The sequence below is a fragment of the Austrofundulus limnaeus genome, unplaced genomic scaffold (genome assembly GCF_001266775.1).
Source record: "Austrofundulus limnaeus strain Quisiro unplaced genomic scaffold, Austrofundulus_limnaeus-1.0 Scaffold4, whole genome shotgun sequence".
Lineage (NCBI taxonomy): Eukaryota > Metazoa > Chordata > Actinopteri > Cyprinodontiformes > Rivulidae > Austrofundulus > Austrofundulus limnaeus.
This window is the reverse complement of record NW_013952406.1, coordinates 5690065-5704914: the sequence shown is the minus strand read 5'-3', so window position 1 is coordinate 5704914 and position 14850 is coordinate 5690065. Positions and strand designations below refer to the sequence as shown.

General features: G+C 38.6%; 1 protein-coding gene across 1 annotated transcript in view; it reads left to right on the top strand.

The window, feature by feature from the left end:
• Positions 1-3934, top strand: part of ppap2d (phosphatidic acid phosphatase type 2D) — a 21705-nt gene extending 17771 nt beyond the window's left edge. The window contains exons 5-6 of the mRNA XM_014025010.1: positions 1997-2173; positions 2368-3934. Of these exons, the coding sequence (XP_013880464.1) occupies positions 1997-2173; positions 2368-2472 (282 nt within the window). The 3' untranslated portion in view covers positions 2473-3934. The remainder of the gene's footprint in view (positions 1-1996; positions 2174-2367) is intronic.
• Positions 3935-14850: the final 10916 nt, after the last annotated feature.

Sequence of the window (14850 nt, the reverse complement as noted above, 5' to 3'; positions counted from 1 at the left end):
GTGTGTGTGTGTGTGTGTGTGTGTGTGTGTGTGTGTGTGGTGGGCACAGGAGGAGCAGCTGGTAGAGAATGAGGGAGACTGTTTTCCACCGGGAGCATGAATAGATGAAGAGACTCCACAAACAGAGGAGGCCTTGTTCTGAGTCTCATTTAGAGGAGGGGGTGGAGGTCTGAATATGCCTGCTGAGGGATCGACAGGCTTCTTTCAGCAACAGACATCCTCTTGATACCCCCCCCCCTTCATCACTCTCTATTAATGTACTGCCCAGTTGTCATGGCTGCATTGTGGCAGAAAAATGACAGTTGGGTGGGGGGGCAAAGGCATTAAATTCCTTGTGATAGTTTGTAGGTGACCCAAATATTTTTTTAACGGCTACACTGTAAGAAGTTTCAAGTCAGTTAAACTTGCAAATGAAAGTCCACCTGCTGCCTTAAAAACACGTTAACTCAACTTGAGGAATATTGTTGTTTCAACTCAGAAGTTAAAGTTTAAAAAGTTGATTGCACTACGTTGTTTTTGTTGTGCCAACATAGTTTTTTAAGTTGTCAAAGTTGATTTAACTGTTAATCACTAGTTGTTTTAACTTAAGTTGAAACAATTAAAAATTAAACATCAACATGATAAACCTTCCTTAGCTAGTTGAACAAACACATTTCTGTGTTAATGTAACTCACTGTTTTGAGTTAAAATGTCGTGACTTCACATTTTAAGTTAAACAATTTAAAATCCAAATTTGTTTCAACTTACATGATAGATGGTGTTGAAAAGGTTAACTGACACCACAAGGTGTCAATTCATCATATATTTGAGAGTGTAAATTTAACACTCAGAGTTAATATCAAAATACTCAGTAGTTAGTAGAGAAGTATAACGGAGTCACCCTTCACACACCAGGACATGCCTCTCACTCGTGTCAATTTTTGTCCAATAACATAAACTTAAAGTTGAACAACTTGATAAAACTGAACAAGAAAACTAACCAGAACAACTCATTTTTACTCTCATGAACGTCTTTAACAGTCATAAACATGCAAACACATCATTTCTTTATGATTTCTCAGCAAGGAATGCTGAGTAATCATATAAATTCCCAAATAGTCAACACAATGAATAACTTTAAGTTTTACTTTCCTGCCTTTTTCCCYYYYCWTTTTTTTCAACAGGTGACTTATAAACTCAAGTTCAGTTAACACTTGCAAATCTGWCAAATTTCTCAAATAGTTAACACAAAGGATAACTATAAGTTTTATATTTTAAGACTCATAAAGTTGAGTTAAAAATCCAAAACTTGTCAGAGCTCTTTGTGTTTTCATACAAATGCCCCCCGTCCCGTCCCCTCACATCCACACACGCACACACACTGTCCACGCACAACTACGCACATACACTTGCTGCTAGCTAATGTCTCTATAGGTTTGCCGACACCACGGAGAGAATGTGTCGAACCTGTAGGTACACGCCACCCGGATCGTAGCCAGCTGCTAGTGTGTGAAGCAGGAGCAGCGGCACCTGCTCGCGGCTCAGATCCGAGAAGTGGAGATAAACCCGGTGAGAGTCGGTTTCCCTGCAGGAATGTAGGCCGTGTGCTCCCCACTGGCTCCCATGACAGACCTCCAACCACCTCGTATAATCACGTCTTAATCAGCCTCACGATTGCTCTGTGACCTCATTTTTTAATTTATTTTTTAGTTTTGTTTGGGGAGGGGAACCACTAATTTTAATTTTAGATTTGAACTCTGATGTGGTATTTTAAGATGAAAAGGAGAAGGTGGGAAAGCGGTTTATCATACCTCGTCTCCATTATTTATTTGATTTTTTTTCTTCTGGGTCCAGATTGAATAAATGCACATATTTTAAATAAAGTGCCCGAGATTACAGAACTTTAGTCGTTAAACTAATGGCAGTCTTATGGGGCATACATTAACACACAAACATCTACATGTGTTATATTGATGGCGTGTGGACAGAATGCTAATATTTGTTTTCGTTTCATCAGTTCTACCTTCAGGCCAGGCTATCGTGGCGAGGAGCTCGGTTAGTGCGCCCACTAGTCCAGTTCCTACTGGTGATACTAGCTATCTACACCGGCCTGAGCCGTATCTCTGACTACCGTCACCACCCCACCGACGTCCTCACTGGCTTCATCCAAGGGGGGCTCACTGCATACTGGGTGGTATGTGCAAAATTTTATAAATGCTTGTAAATAACAGTTATCTTTGTCTTTATAGGATATGTTGACTTATACAATAGGCTCTTTCTCTCGTTTTTCTGCAGTCTGCTCACGCTTGGTGTTTATAAACAGCGAATGACTGACAGCATGTGTGGTCTGTGTATACTTCCTGACAAGCTTTGTGTCTGTGCCTGCAGGCTTTTTTCATCTCCTCCATGTTTAAGCCCTGCGCCCGTCCAGAACTGTCTCCCACGAGCACGTCCCTGGAGAGTCCGCTGTCCAGTCAGCAAACCGTCTGCTAGCGGGCGCGAGCAATCATTTCACAAATCAGAAGAGAAGAAAAGTAAAGATGGACGGCAATCCAACGGGAGGAAAAGCACAGGAACTCCAGTAGAGTATAAGAAAGGGAATCGTTCTGAGAGAAGGATTTGATAGAAGAGTACAATCTAACGAATGCTTACACATTCTGGCACACTGATGCTGCCCCACGTTTATTTAATGTATTCATTGGGGATGTCTCAATCAAGATTTTTCTTATAGCTTCAACAGCAACCCTGCCGCAAACAACTATTTTCTTTTTTTTTCTTTTCTTTTTTTGTTTAACTGAACAGCCTGGGACATGCCTAATTTTAATGCAGGTGAAATTCAGAGAGCACATATAGAAACATGCCCAGGAAAAGAACACAGCGTATTGTTTCATATAGTATATACACACACATATATAAATATATTTTTATGTGAACTTAAAAGAACAACAATGCTACTTTCAAGATGATTTTTTTATAAGCTGCTAATGTTGAAAGTTTCCTCCTGGCGTGGAAGCATCCGGTTTAGATTTCAGAGCACATCGTTGGGTTTTGGTGTTCAATGAGATAAAAGCCAGCCTTCTCTTTTTTTTTTACCTCCCCGATCAGTTTGGAAAGCAGCAACCAGCAGCTGTGAACAAATCCCAGCTGTAAGGAAATCAACAGAATAAGCGCTTGCTTCAACTTTTAACAATCTTTACCTCCAGAGCCTCTGTTCTAATCAGACTGCCCTGCATTACCGTTGACTATGACCTGTGTGTAAGCAGAAAAAAAGTCAGTATTCATGCTGTAAAACAATGTTATCATTTTTCTTTTAAATAACTGAGGTAGGGAGTGGAAAGAATCTAACCCTTCTTCCACTCTTCCATTTTATTTTTTTCTGTACTAACCACTTTTCTCAGAGGTGGAGGTTTGACTGAATTTTTGTAACTTCTGACTTTTGCCCCTGGCCTCAAATCTCTGAGCTGCACCTTGATTTATGCCACTAAGGCAGGAGACGTTTGACTGCAACCCAGCTGCCCTCCTGTGCATCGTAATTAATAGCACTTGAACGTAGATAATGGAACTTTCTAATTTTAATCAATTTTATATATTTTATCACGTTGAAATAATCAGTGTTTTATTTTCTGTTAATTTCAGACTCATACTTTGTATTTTTTGTGAAAGTTTTTTTTTCAAACTGTATGTAAATAGTTATATGAACCACACAGAATTTAAAAGTATTAGTTCAGACTATTGGACAGATTTGTTTCATGTTTGTGTTAGTGTGTTTGCAGGTGCAAAAATACACTTTTGTACCTGTTGTAACAACTAGACTGAGCCACAAATATTATCAGAAAGCTATATTTTTTTTGTGTTCCAGTAATTATTTGTTTGTTTTGTCTGTGAATGCCACAAAGGCAGAAATAACCACTGTACTCAAACAACCAAACCATTAAAGTGAATGTTAAATATTTCAGACTTCTTTATTAGTCTTTCATTTTCACTTACAGCCATCTGTGACGCACAGATTAGTTTCTCATATCCGCATCTGTTAATTAGCAACGAGGTGAAAAGAAACCATCATAAGGCAGAACTTAAAAACTAAATCACAACTACAGAAACACAGGATAAAGTTGAAAACAAATTAAAAAACATAGAAATTTCAATAAAACAGGAAACATTTCTCAGTAGAAAAAATACTTGGCTGGTATAAACACTAAGAATTAGTTTTACAGAAATAAGGCTGCTTCATGAACCACATTACATATAATGTTACATACAACTCAAATGAACTGAAATTTTTTTAAACTAAACAACAACTTTATAAGAGATGTTTCATGAAATACTGACACGTTTTTAAAGCCCTCTATTTTTATTTAAACTTCTGTTTTTAGTGAATTTATGCAGTTAAGTGCTGTTTTTTCCCCTCTAAAATAGTTGTGTGTGTGTGGACATGTTTATGCTGTATCAAGGGGATTATTTTCCAGAAAAACACAGCCTMATGATTGAAAAAAATGCATGAAGTCAATGCAAAGTCCCCWCAAGGATATAAAAATCAACTTGTGYGGGTGTGTTTTCAATTTTCAAGAGTTTTATGCTTTATTTGACAGYCTTGTGATTGTCTTTTTGTATACAGAAGTTTGTAATGTTTTTTCACAAACACTTAAGCAGGTAGAAAATATCATTTCCTGATACCAAACAGACAGTTTGAGGTGCTGAATGATTTATATATTCTTTAACTGAAACAAAAACTCCCAAACTGGCACGATAAGTTGTTTGAACGTGTGTTGTGTTGTGGAGGCTTGTACTCCAACATTTGTTAAGTTTCCTTCATCACAGTTCTCTCTCTCCTTCCTTCACACTCTTCCTCGCTCTGCCTTTTTTTTTTTCGTCACTTCTGTTCAAGTGCAGTGGAGCATGATGGTCTGTTTCAGGGGGTCCTGCTACCATGGTGATGTTTAGCCTGATACAGGTTGGGACTTCTGAGGCATTTTCTTTTATGTCTTTTTTTTTCTTTCCCCTCTCTCCAGTCCACTTCCAGGCTTAATGGGGGAGAATAAAAAACAGCCCCAGATCAGACAAAGTGAGCCAAAAAGAAGAAGGAAGGAGGGCTTTGGTAATGGCTGTGTGTGTAACTGTAAACTAAGGCAGGAAGAGTGGTCCAGTATTGAAGGCAAAGGGTCCTCGAGCAGTTGGCAGAACAGATGGGAGGGGAGTGTAATTGGGTGTGGGGTATATAGGGTGTCAAAATGAGAAGAAATGTAATCCTAGTTTTGTTTTCCTTCATATTATTGTAACTAAGGAGACACGTTTCATTCCAGCGTATGTGCCCATGCTTGTGTGACAGGTTCCCGTCGTTGTGTGTCCGCCTCTCGACGTGTTTTTGTTTTACGTTGAGGCGTGTGCGCGCGAGATGAGTGAAGTGAAAGTTTTACTGCACGCACACACCCTGTCAAACATCTTGTTTACCCTCACTAACTCTGTGGGCCGAGTCGAAATGAATGAGAGTCAACAAGCAGGGGCAGATTCTCCACATTAAGAACACTGAGGTCGAGTCAGAAGGGCCTGGGTGTTTGCTCTGCTGTGATTGTGCACACAGAGGGAGCAGTGGCCCAGCGCGGTGGTCATTTAGAACAGGGGGGGGGGGGTGTTATTTGAACTCTAATCTCAACAGGTGAAAGCCATTTATTTCTGCACACTTAGCTGTTGGGAAAAAAAGAAATAAATTAAAGCCCCTCTTTCCCTCTTCCTCATACAATAACTTTGAGAATTTCTTGATAAAATGAAAACTTTGTAAAGCTGCAGATGCAGAAATAACAAACTGGATGCTACAGCCGATTCCAGTCAACACAGATAAGTGTGCTGCAAAAAGCACGTAGTCCGATGAAAGAAAGGGCACCTGAGGTTTACGTTTTTTTATTTTATTTTATTTTTTTTACTCTGACTACGATAACATCTTTGGGGAATTTGCAGAACATCCAAATTCCTGTTATCAAACCTTGCTCCTGACTGAAGTGATGAAAAGCTCTTTCAATGTAGAACAGAAGTTTATTTTCCCACAACTTTTTGTTCGATGCTTCAGATGGATTCATCTGAAAAGTGGGAAAATATTTCCCTTCTTACATCCGCAGTAAAGTAAGAGCTTTTTACTTTGTGTCTTCGAGGCATTGCAGACTTAGTCACTGGAACTGTGCCTGCCTCTTTTCCAGCTACAGTCCAAATTCTTAATAGAATTAAGAAGGATTAATGGCTTCTTTAGCATGCTCAAGTTCAGGCTGCTTCCCTTGCCTCGCTGCTTTGCATATTTTTAAATCTCCTATGGTAATGACAGTCATAAAGAGCACTAACTGTAGCCATTAGGACKGCATGTGTGCACACTGTGTCTCAAAATGAGCCTGTGAAGTATGATTTTGCTGAAAGAAAACTGCTGTTTTTTCACTTCTTGTTCTTCCCTCTGCTCTTTGGGGATTAGGATGGGTGGACTCAATGGGTAAACTAAAAAAATCACAGCCAAAACAGAGCTACAAAGAGCTGACAGGTGATTAAAAGGGGAACTTAGCCACACATTTGCATKCAGTTCCTCAACAGAAAAAAATCACCTACTGCTTCCTTTATCGGCCCAGAACAGAGAGAACCAGCTGAGGTTTGGACACAGTCATTTATTCCAAACTTTTGGAAACAAACGGGTAAGTATGACCAAACTTTACTCTGGTGAAGATGTTCAAATGCTACGTTTCAGTGTTGTCTATCTATCAGCATCATTCTACATTTAAAGTCACTGTAATGACTTCTACTTGAGCAGAAACACACTAAACACGTGAGACAGTGGGAAGCTGTCATTCACCAATCCATAACTCCGTCTATATTTGGATCCACAGTTTGCAACTGCATCTGGGACACCATCCTGTTTACAAAAATGTTCCATGGATCGACATAAACACCTGTCAAAACCCCACAAACTTCCTCTGTGGGAGTTTCTGGTCCAGTTAGAGTCAACGGTCATTTTTCCCATCTGGCACAAACACAAAAGTAAGTAGGTGACAAAATCAGCCCCTCTAACACAGCTGACACTGAAAACTCAGAATAAAATATTTTCACAGCGGATACATTGTTAGCTTGGCGCTATTGTCTTTGGACRCAGAAGGATGTTGGGATGGGGTGGCACGAGAGCAAGTGTTATCTGATGAGACGTGACACAACAACGTGTTTATTTTAGTGTCGTGTTTAACGGTTTAGTTACCTGCCTTTTGTTTTACATGATGTTCTCAGCCAKCAAACTTGCTCTCTTTCTTCCCCCAAAGCATAAACCAAACCAGAAATAAACACAATGAAACATCCCTTCCAGGAACCATAAAACTGACAGGAAAAGCTGTGACTCATAATGGGAACAATTGTGTTGGACTTTGACACAAAGATCTCCAATAAAACGGTCGCTTTTATCAGGAACTAAACAAGAGATAATGGTAAAGATACAGAACCATTTTTTTTCCTGTTGTGCAGTCAAAATAATGAGAGATGTTTAATATAAACTGTTCAATARCTTCAAGCCCAAGACATAGTGGGGTGCAAATTATTTATGGAATGCAAAATACATGCTTATTTACACATGTGGACAAAATAACTTGAATCTGACAAAAGTAATGATAAAAATTCTACAAAAATGAACAAATGAAAGTCAGACATTACTTTTCAGCCATGCTTCAACAGAATTCTTTTTAAAATAAAACTCATAAAACAGGCCTGGACAGAAATGATGGTACCCTYAACCTAATATTGTGTTGCACAACCTTTTGAGGCAATCACTGCAATCAAACAATTCCTGTAACTGTCAATGAGACGTCTGCACCTCTCAGCAGGTATTTTGTTYCACTGCTCATAAGCAAACTRCTCCAGTTGTATCAGGCTTGAAAGTACCTTTTCCAGACGGCATGTTTCAGCTCCTTCCAAAGATGCTCAACAGGATTTAGGTCAGGATCATAGAAGGCCACTTCAGAATAGTCCAATGGTTTCCTCTTAGTCATTCTTRGGTGTTTTTAGCTGTGTTTTGGGTCATTGTCCTGTTGCAAGACCCAAGACCTGTGACTGAGACCAAGCTTTCTGACACTGGGCAGCACATTTCTCTCTAGAATCCTTGATAGTCTTGAGATTTCATTRTACCCTGCACAGAGTCAAGACCCCCTGTGCCAGATGCAGCAAAGCAGCCCCAGAACACAGCAGACCTCCTCTATGTTTCACAGTAGGGACAGTGTTCTTTTCTAGATATGCTTCATTTTTCCRTCTATGAACATWGAGCTGATGTGTCTTGCCAAAAAGTTYCATTTTTGTCTCMTCTGTCCAGAGGACATTCTCCCAGAGGCTTTGTGGCTTGTCAACATGCAGTTTGGAAAATTCCAGTYGGASTTTTTTATGATTTGGTGTCCTCCTTGGTCATCTCCCATTAAGTCTACTTTGGCTCAAACAASAACWGAWGGTGCGATCTGACACTGATATTCCTTGAGCTTGGGGTTCACCTTTAATCTCTTTAGAAGTTTTTCTGGGCTCTTTAGTTACCATTATCCGTCTCTTTGATTTGTCATCAATTTTCCTCCTGCAGCCATGTCCAGAGAGGTTGACTACAGTCCAATGGGTCTTAAATTTCTAAATAATATGTGCAACTGTAGTCATGGGAATATCAAGCTGCTTGGAGATGGTCTTATAACCTTTACCTTTAACATGCTTGTCAATAATTTTCTTTCTAATCTCCTGAAACAACTCTTTCCTTCTCTTCCTCTGGTCCATGTTGAGTGTGGTCCACACCATGTCACCAAACAGCAGAGTGAGTATCTGTAGCTTTGTATACAAGCCCACTGACTGATTACAAGATTGTAGACACCACTGATGCTAATTAGTGGACACACCTTGATTTAACACGACACTTTGGTCACATTATTTTCAGTGGTGCCATCATTTCCGTCCAGGCCTGTTTTGTGAATTTTATTTATTTATTTATTTATTTATTTATTTATTTATTTATTTATTTATTTATTTATTTATACTGTTGAAGCATGGCTGAAAAGCAATGTCTGACTTTCATTTCTTCATATTTATATACGTTTTTATTAATTATTACTTTTGTCAGATTCAAGTTATTTCTATGACCATTGTGGGTTTTTCTTTTATTAAAGAAGGCGTGCCAACAGTTTTGTCCACATGTGTAGATTAAAAACAKGAGCCGGGACTTGTGACTGCAGAGAAAATATAAGATGAAGATCCAATGTCAACAAGCTGAACCTCTGACAACACAATAACATGGTGATATAGCCTACCAGTGACACGACACTCAGCTAATGTTTGCTCACGCAGGGAAATCATGAAAACAGACAATTTATCACTTAAAATGGGAATGTACACATTGATTCAGCCAAAGAAGCAGGTCGAACACGAGGTGCATATCTAAAGAAAATAAAAATGTTTTGAACTGTAGTTAACAAAAATGGTGTCAGGACTCCATTCTGGGAACTAAAATATCATGTTAATAGTCTGGGTCTCAGGGTTTTGCTATTGTTCTTCTAAACAACATGTATGAGTTTTGACATGCATGGAAAAATGTAAATAAAACTTATTGCGCTTATTATTATCAGAGTTATAAATCATTGCTTTTCTTGTAAATGCATACATACAAATTTTACTTTTTCATCCACTGTTTTAGTGTATTATTTATTGTAATACTTATTTTAAAAATCTTTCAACATTATTCGTAAATGTTAGAGAAAAAAATACACCAAGAAGAAGACCAAAAAAACCAACATATCATGTGGACTTCAGTCAAAAATATGAGCAAAAATTAAAAACCTGAAGCAGAAAAAGTCACAAATGTAACATCTATGCAGGCAGATGGTGATAAATGTTTGTTGTTACCCATCCAAATGACTATTACGTTATTAAAAGCTTCATTTTCCTTGCACTCCATGTGAACACATCCTGTACATGTTTTTATCTATTTAATGAGCATCTAAGTGAGCTGATAACTTATTGCCTGCAGTTTAATGAGTCTGCACACAGCAGGCAACTCACAAAATCCTGCTAATTTCTCCTTACGAATGAGTAATTGATTTGTGTAATTATGGTCGATTAACATCACATACCACAGAAACCTGTGCGTAATTGGTAAACTTTAAGACTTTAAGTACTGTAGGTATCRCATTAAAAACTTGTGGCTCATTATGAATTATTCTCATTCATTCCTTGTGTATCGTGTGTCTTTTTTGTTTGTTTTTAAAACAGCAAACACCTAGAACTTTATGTCATGGGGTTGTATTTATACAACAGTGTCAGCAGGASAGCTACAGTCCTGCCCTTCAATTATGTGTCCCCCCCATCCCCCACTTTTCATTGGTTTTGTTGACAGATGATGACGACAGTGGAAAAAGTCAGGAAGTTGCTGGAAGATGAGGGTTGATGGTGTTAATAATGAAACAGCGCCAGCACAAAACCCACAAAGCTATCTACCTGTCTAGACACCCAACAGCTGCACAGAACCGCCAAGAATGTTCGTAAAATCAAACAAAAAAAAGAAAAAGAAAGAAAGAAAGAAAGAAAAAACTGATGTGGCTGAACTTAGCTAATCGACAGTACAAATTAGAATCTTGTACAAGGGTGATATTTTGACTTTTACCAACAGGATAATCACAAGTGGAACTAATAACTCTTTAACAGCTCCATTGAATTTGGAAATCCCACTATCACTTAAAATGTTCACCTCCTTTGAAAACGTTGACAAACTCACCTATATTTTCTATCCCATTACACTTTAAAAATGTGAAAATGACCTAATGACCCACTGGTTTTATTTTAAAAATGTGTTAAAAGGAGGTTTTCCTTCAGCAAGCTGCAATGCTGCTATTTCTATTTTTGTTTCTGTTTTTYAGCTGATCGTCCCACTGATCGCCAATAACATGAGATTTGGTTTGTTTAAAAATGGAAATCAGTGAAGCATGAAGTACCTTACCAGTGAAGTACCTTAAGAAAACACGACAATGATACGACATACTTACCTGACACTTACGGATTACTGTTGCACTTCCCTGCAGCAATGAACTCTAGTCCCCTGAAACTCCTGCTCCAAAACAGAGACAACATTTACACACAAAGCGTGCACAGCTCAYAAACAAAATCAGTCACGTTGGTATTTGGAATTGAAGCACCTGCATACTTTCTCAGGCGTCTATTAAAAGTTTGGCACATGCTAGAGCTTGCAAGTGTACTTGTTAGTGTACCTGAACAGGTGTTTGTGAATAGAGTTRCGTGCTTTTCTGTAGCCTCAAACATGCTTTTTAATTGTGTGAGGCTGCAGAAATATCAGAAGGCAGGATACATTTGAAAAAGCTTGATTGTCTCTGCGGGATTATCCCTCACAATGGACAGCTTTATCGGAGAGCTGGGATGGCTGTAAMAAGACACGCCGGCCCTGGGTTTGCCTGTGCAGTGAGACTCCAGCGACTCACAGGAGGGAAGAACAGGGAGACTAAAAAGGAGAAGAACATAGTGGAAAAAGACAAGGAATCGAGGAAGCAGGGAGAGGTGGAATGAAGTGGGAGAAAATCCAGAGGAGAGTAAAATGTACACGCAGAAGTTGAATTAGGGGTCTTGTTTCAAGCCGAGATGCTTGTTTTCTGACAGAGATCCCTCTCAGGAGATTGTGCTGGAAAACAGATTATAGTAAAAAGAGGCCGTCCAAGTTGCACAACTTGCACCTCAGAGGCATGTGAGCAGAAACTGCTGGGAGACAACGGCATGGTAAAAAATTTTGTTGAAACAGCACCAACGTTTTATACTTGACGCTCATTAGTTTTCCCTCACAGACCGTTCTGGATCATAGATGTTTTCAATCACATTGTTTTATTTGCTTTCTTTTACAGGATCTCTCAGCAGGCTYGGGTTGCGATGAAGCAAACTTTATAAAAGTAGACGAGGAGGTTTAATGTGGAGGTTTGGAAATACAGAAAAATGAGGGTTGAACTATATATATATTTTTTTACAGCAGCCCAGCTTTGGGACTTGTAAAAAAACAGATCCAGTTTGCCTGTTTGAAATAATTTACTGTTCATTTATGGTTATTCAAAATCTCTAAGTGACCACAGATCATGTTGTGCTGTGAGACGATCCAATTCATTCCTGTAGAAAAACCTTTGTCCAAATATATCAGCGTGTGCTGGGAGGGTGCAGGTCTTTTTGTGATCTAAAACTTGTAACACTGAGTGGTTTTATGTTTCATACTGACTGAACTTGACAAACCAAAGACCCGTAGGAATTCCAGCACAGTTTGCCTTTCACCAAACTCCTTTGGTGTTGTGCTCAGAATGACAAAATCCTGTTGCTGTTTTACTCGAGTCACCCAGCTGACCGAGGGCTCGTCTTAATCGCTGATCTGCCACTTCTGAGCTGAGAGTTCAGAGAAAATGTAGAAACGAAAAGTAAATTTTGGCCTTGTTGGATGATGTGGAAAAATTTCAGTGATCCAAGCAGAAAAAAATAAATAAATCTAYTCACAGTCAGGGTGTGAAAATGGTACTGTTTTCTYAAGCAGAGTCATTCTTTCTTGCATTTTCTTTCACTTGTGTGTGTTGCAAAGCAGCTGTAGAGGTTTGAAAACTCAATCCAAGCAGTATTATTTTAAACCTATTCAGGAATCCTTGGACTCGTCTTACCTTCAGCTTTCACACCACAACTGGCAAACTCCAAACAGCCCCTTCAAATAACAGCACTTTGCAAACGTTCAGGGGTTTTATTGGCCCCCTTCCTATTTGTCTTGTAAAAACAGCAATAAAATTGCACAACACACAGACAAAGAATGACTGATTAGAGAGCAGCGAAAGAAAGAGATGATTGTCTTGATGTAGATAAACAAGGYACGACAAGCCTCGCAATATTTTATTAGAACGTAACTGCTCTTCCTTGTTCACCTCTCCTTTGAAAGGCTGATGAACTGAACTAGTTTATCTGATGTGAGCTGAAACAAGAAACTGAGAAGGAAGTCCAGCTGTYTATTCAAAGACATGATGTTCATCTCCATCAACCCAGTTTCATGAYATTTTACTATAACAGCTCAAAAAAGTTTAGAATTACAATGTTTTTATCACTGATTTATGTGGTACACAAGAGAATTGGCTTTTCCTGTGAAAATGCAGTGTGAATGCTTACTGTTGAAAGATTTGAGCTGAAGAGCTAAAAAAAGGCTTAAACTAATCTAAAAGTAGCTAAAAGGTAGCTAAAACTGTTGAATTTAGCACAAGGAAATAGAAAGAGCATGTTGGTTGAATTAAGCAGCAATGAGATGAAATTACCACAAAAGGTGAATTTTGTTGAATAAAAGCTCCAATTAGCTAAAAAGAAGCTAAAACATAGAAAACAGCTGAAATTAGCGGAAAGCAGCATGGAAAAAATTAAAGTCGCAGAAAAAAACAGAATGTGGCAAAAGCTAGTTGAAACTAGCAGAAAAGATCAGAACGATAGCCAAGAAAGCAGAAAAAGAGCTAAAATCAGCTAAATAGGGAAGCTCCGAAGGGAGCTGAAATTAACAGAAAGAAGTAAAAAACAAAGCATAACCAGAACAAAAGGTAAAAAGTATAGGCTTTAAGAATGTTGCTCTATTGCACAATGTGAACATATTTATATAAATTATTTAAAAAGCAAAAAAAAATTGAATTAAGTAACATGCCAAAACATTTACAAAAGAAAAGTAGATCTCAATAGTGTGAATGCTTTATAAATATTAAGGGATATTACACACCAAGAGTAGCAGAATTATTATTATTTACCCTAAAGGTAAAAAGGTTCAGTCTATTAGAAATTTAGATTTCAGATTCAGAAACTAGATTTACAACATGTATGACTTTTACGTGTGTCTACAGCATTTCCTTTGTCTCAACCTTTTTGTTTATGCTTGAGCTCCAGTGATATTTTGAGTTTGTTGTGTTGCCATTGGGCAAAGGTTTTAAGATGCTCAAATAAACGGGTTTAACAATTCATTCATTCCTTCTGCCCCAAATATATTAAACATCAGCAAATGTGCTTGTGCGTGTGTGTGCTCGTGCATATATTTTTGTACGTTACTCAATAATTGTTCTTTATTTAGAAAAGGTAAGCTTGTTTATGTCCGGTGATATTATTATGTTGGATGATTCAAAAACTCATGACAACTTTCCTGACTGGACAATCAAGTATATTGAATTTCATCTTTCTGCAGAGAGCTGGCATCATGTTCAAGCCTCCTACCAACACTTGACATACAAAGAAATGGATGAAATAATCTGTCAAGTTCACTACCCWACTGCTTTTCTCTAGAAATGTTCAGCCAAGAATCTTCAGCGTCTCATCCATGCCTGTTGTGATTCTATAACTTTCATTTGTCTGTGGAGCCAAAAAGGGATAAATGATCACAAATTATATCAAGCCAAGCTAATTAATCATGTTAGAAGATGAAATGTGAACCTCTGTGACATGAGAATATCTCTCCTGTTGAAGTCCGTGTGAATCAAAAACTTAATTATAATTATGGGAGCTGTGGTGGCTCGGTGGTCAGCGCCGCAGTCTTGTGATCCTGAGGCTGCAGGTTCAAGCCTAGGTTGCGTCTGCAGCATCTGGTGTAAAACMGTTGCCAAATCCTTCAAGCAAATTCACTGGTTGTGGCGATCTGTGCCGAGGGGAGCAGCGGAATGAAAAAAATTAAAAAATCAAATTAAAATTACACTCTGCTGAAGGGTTGCTGCCGTGTTAGTGAGACAGAGGCATTTAAAAGAGAAAGTGGGACAAACAGAGACAGAAGCAGATAGAGGCCCGCGCTGAGTAACACAGACCGTTCTGTCTTTTCTCGGTGGACCAGAGAAGATGCAGTTGAAATGATGTGTGCTGGAG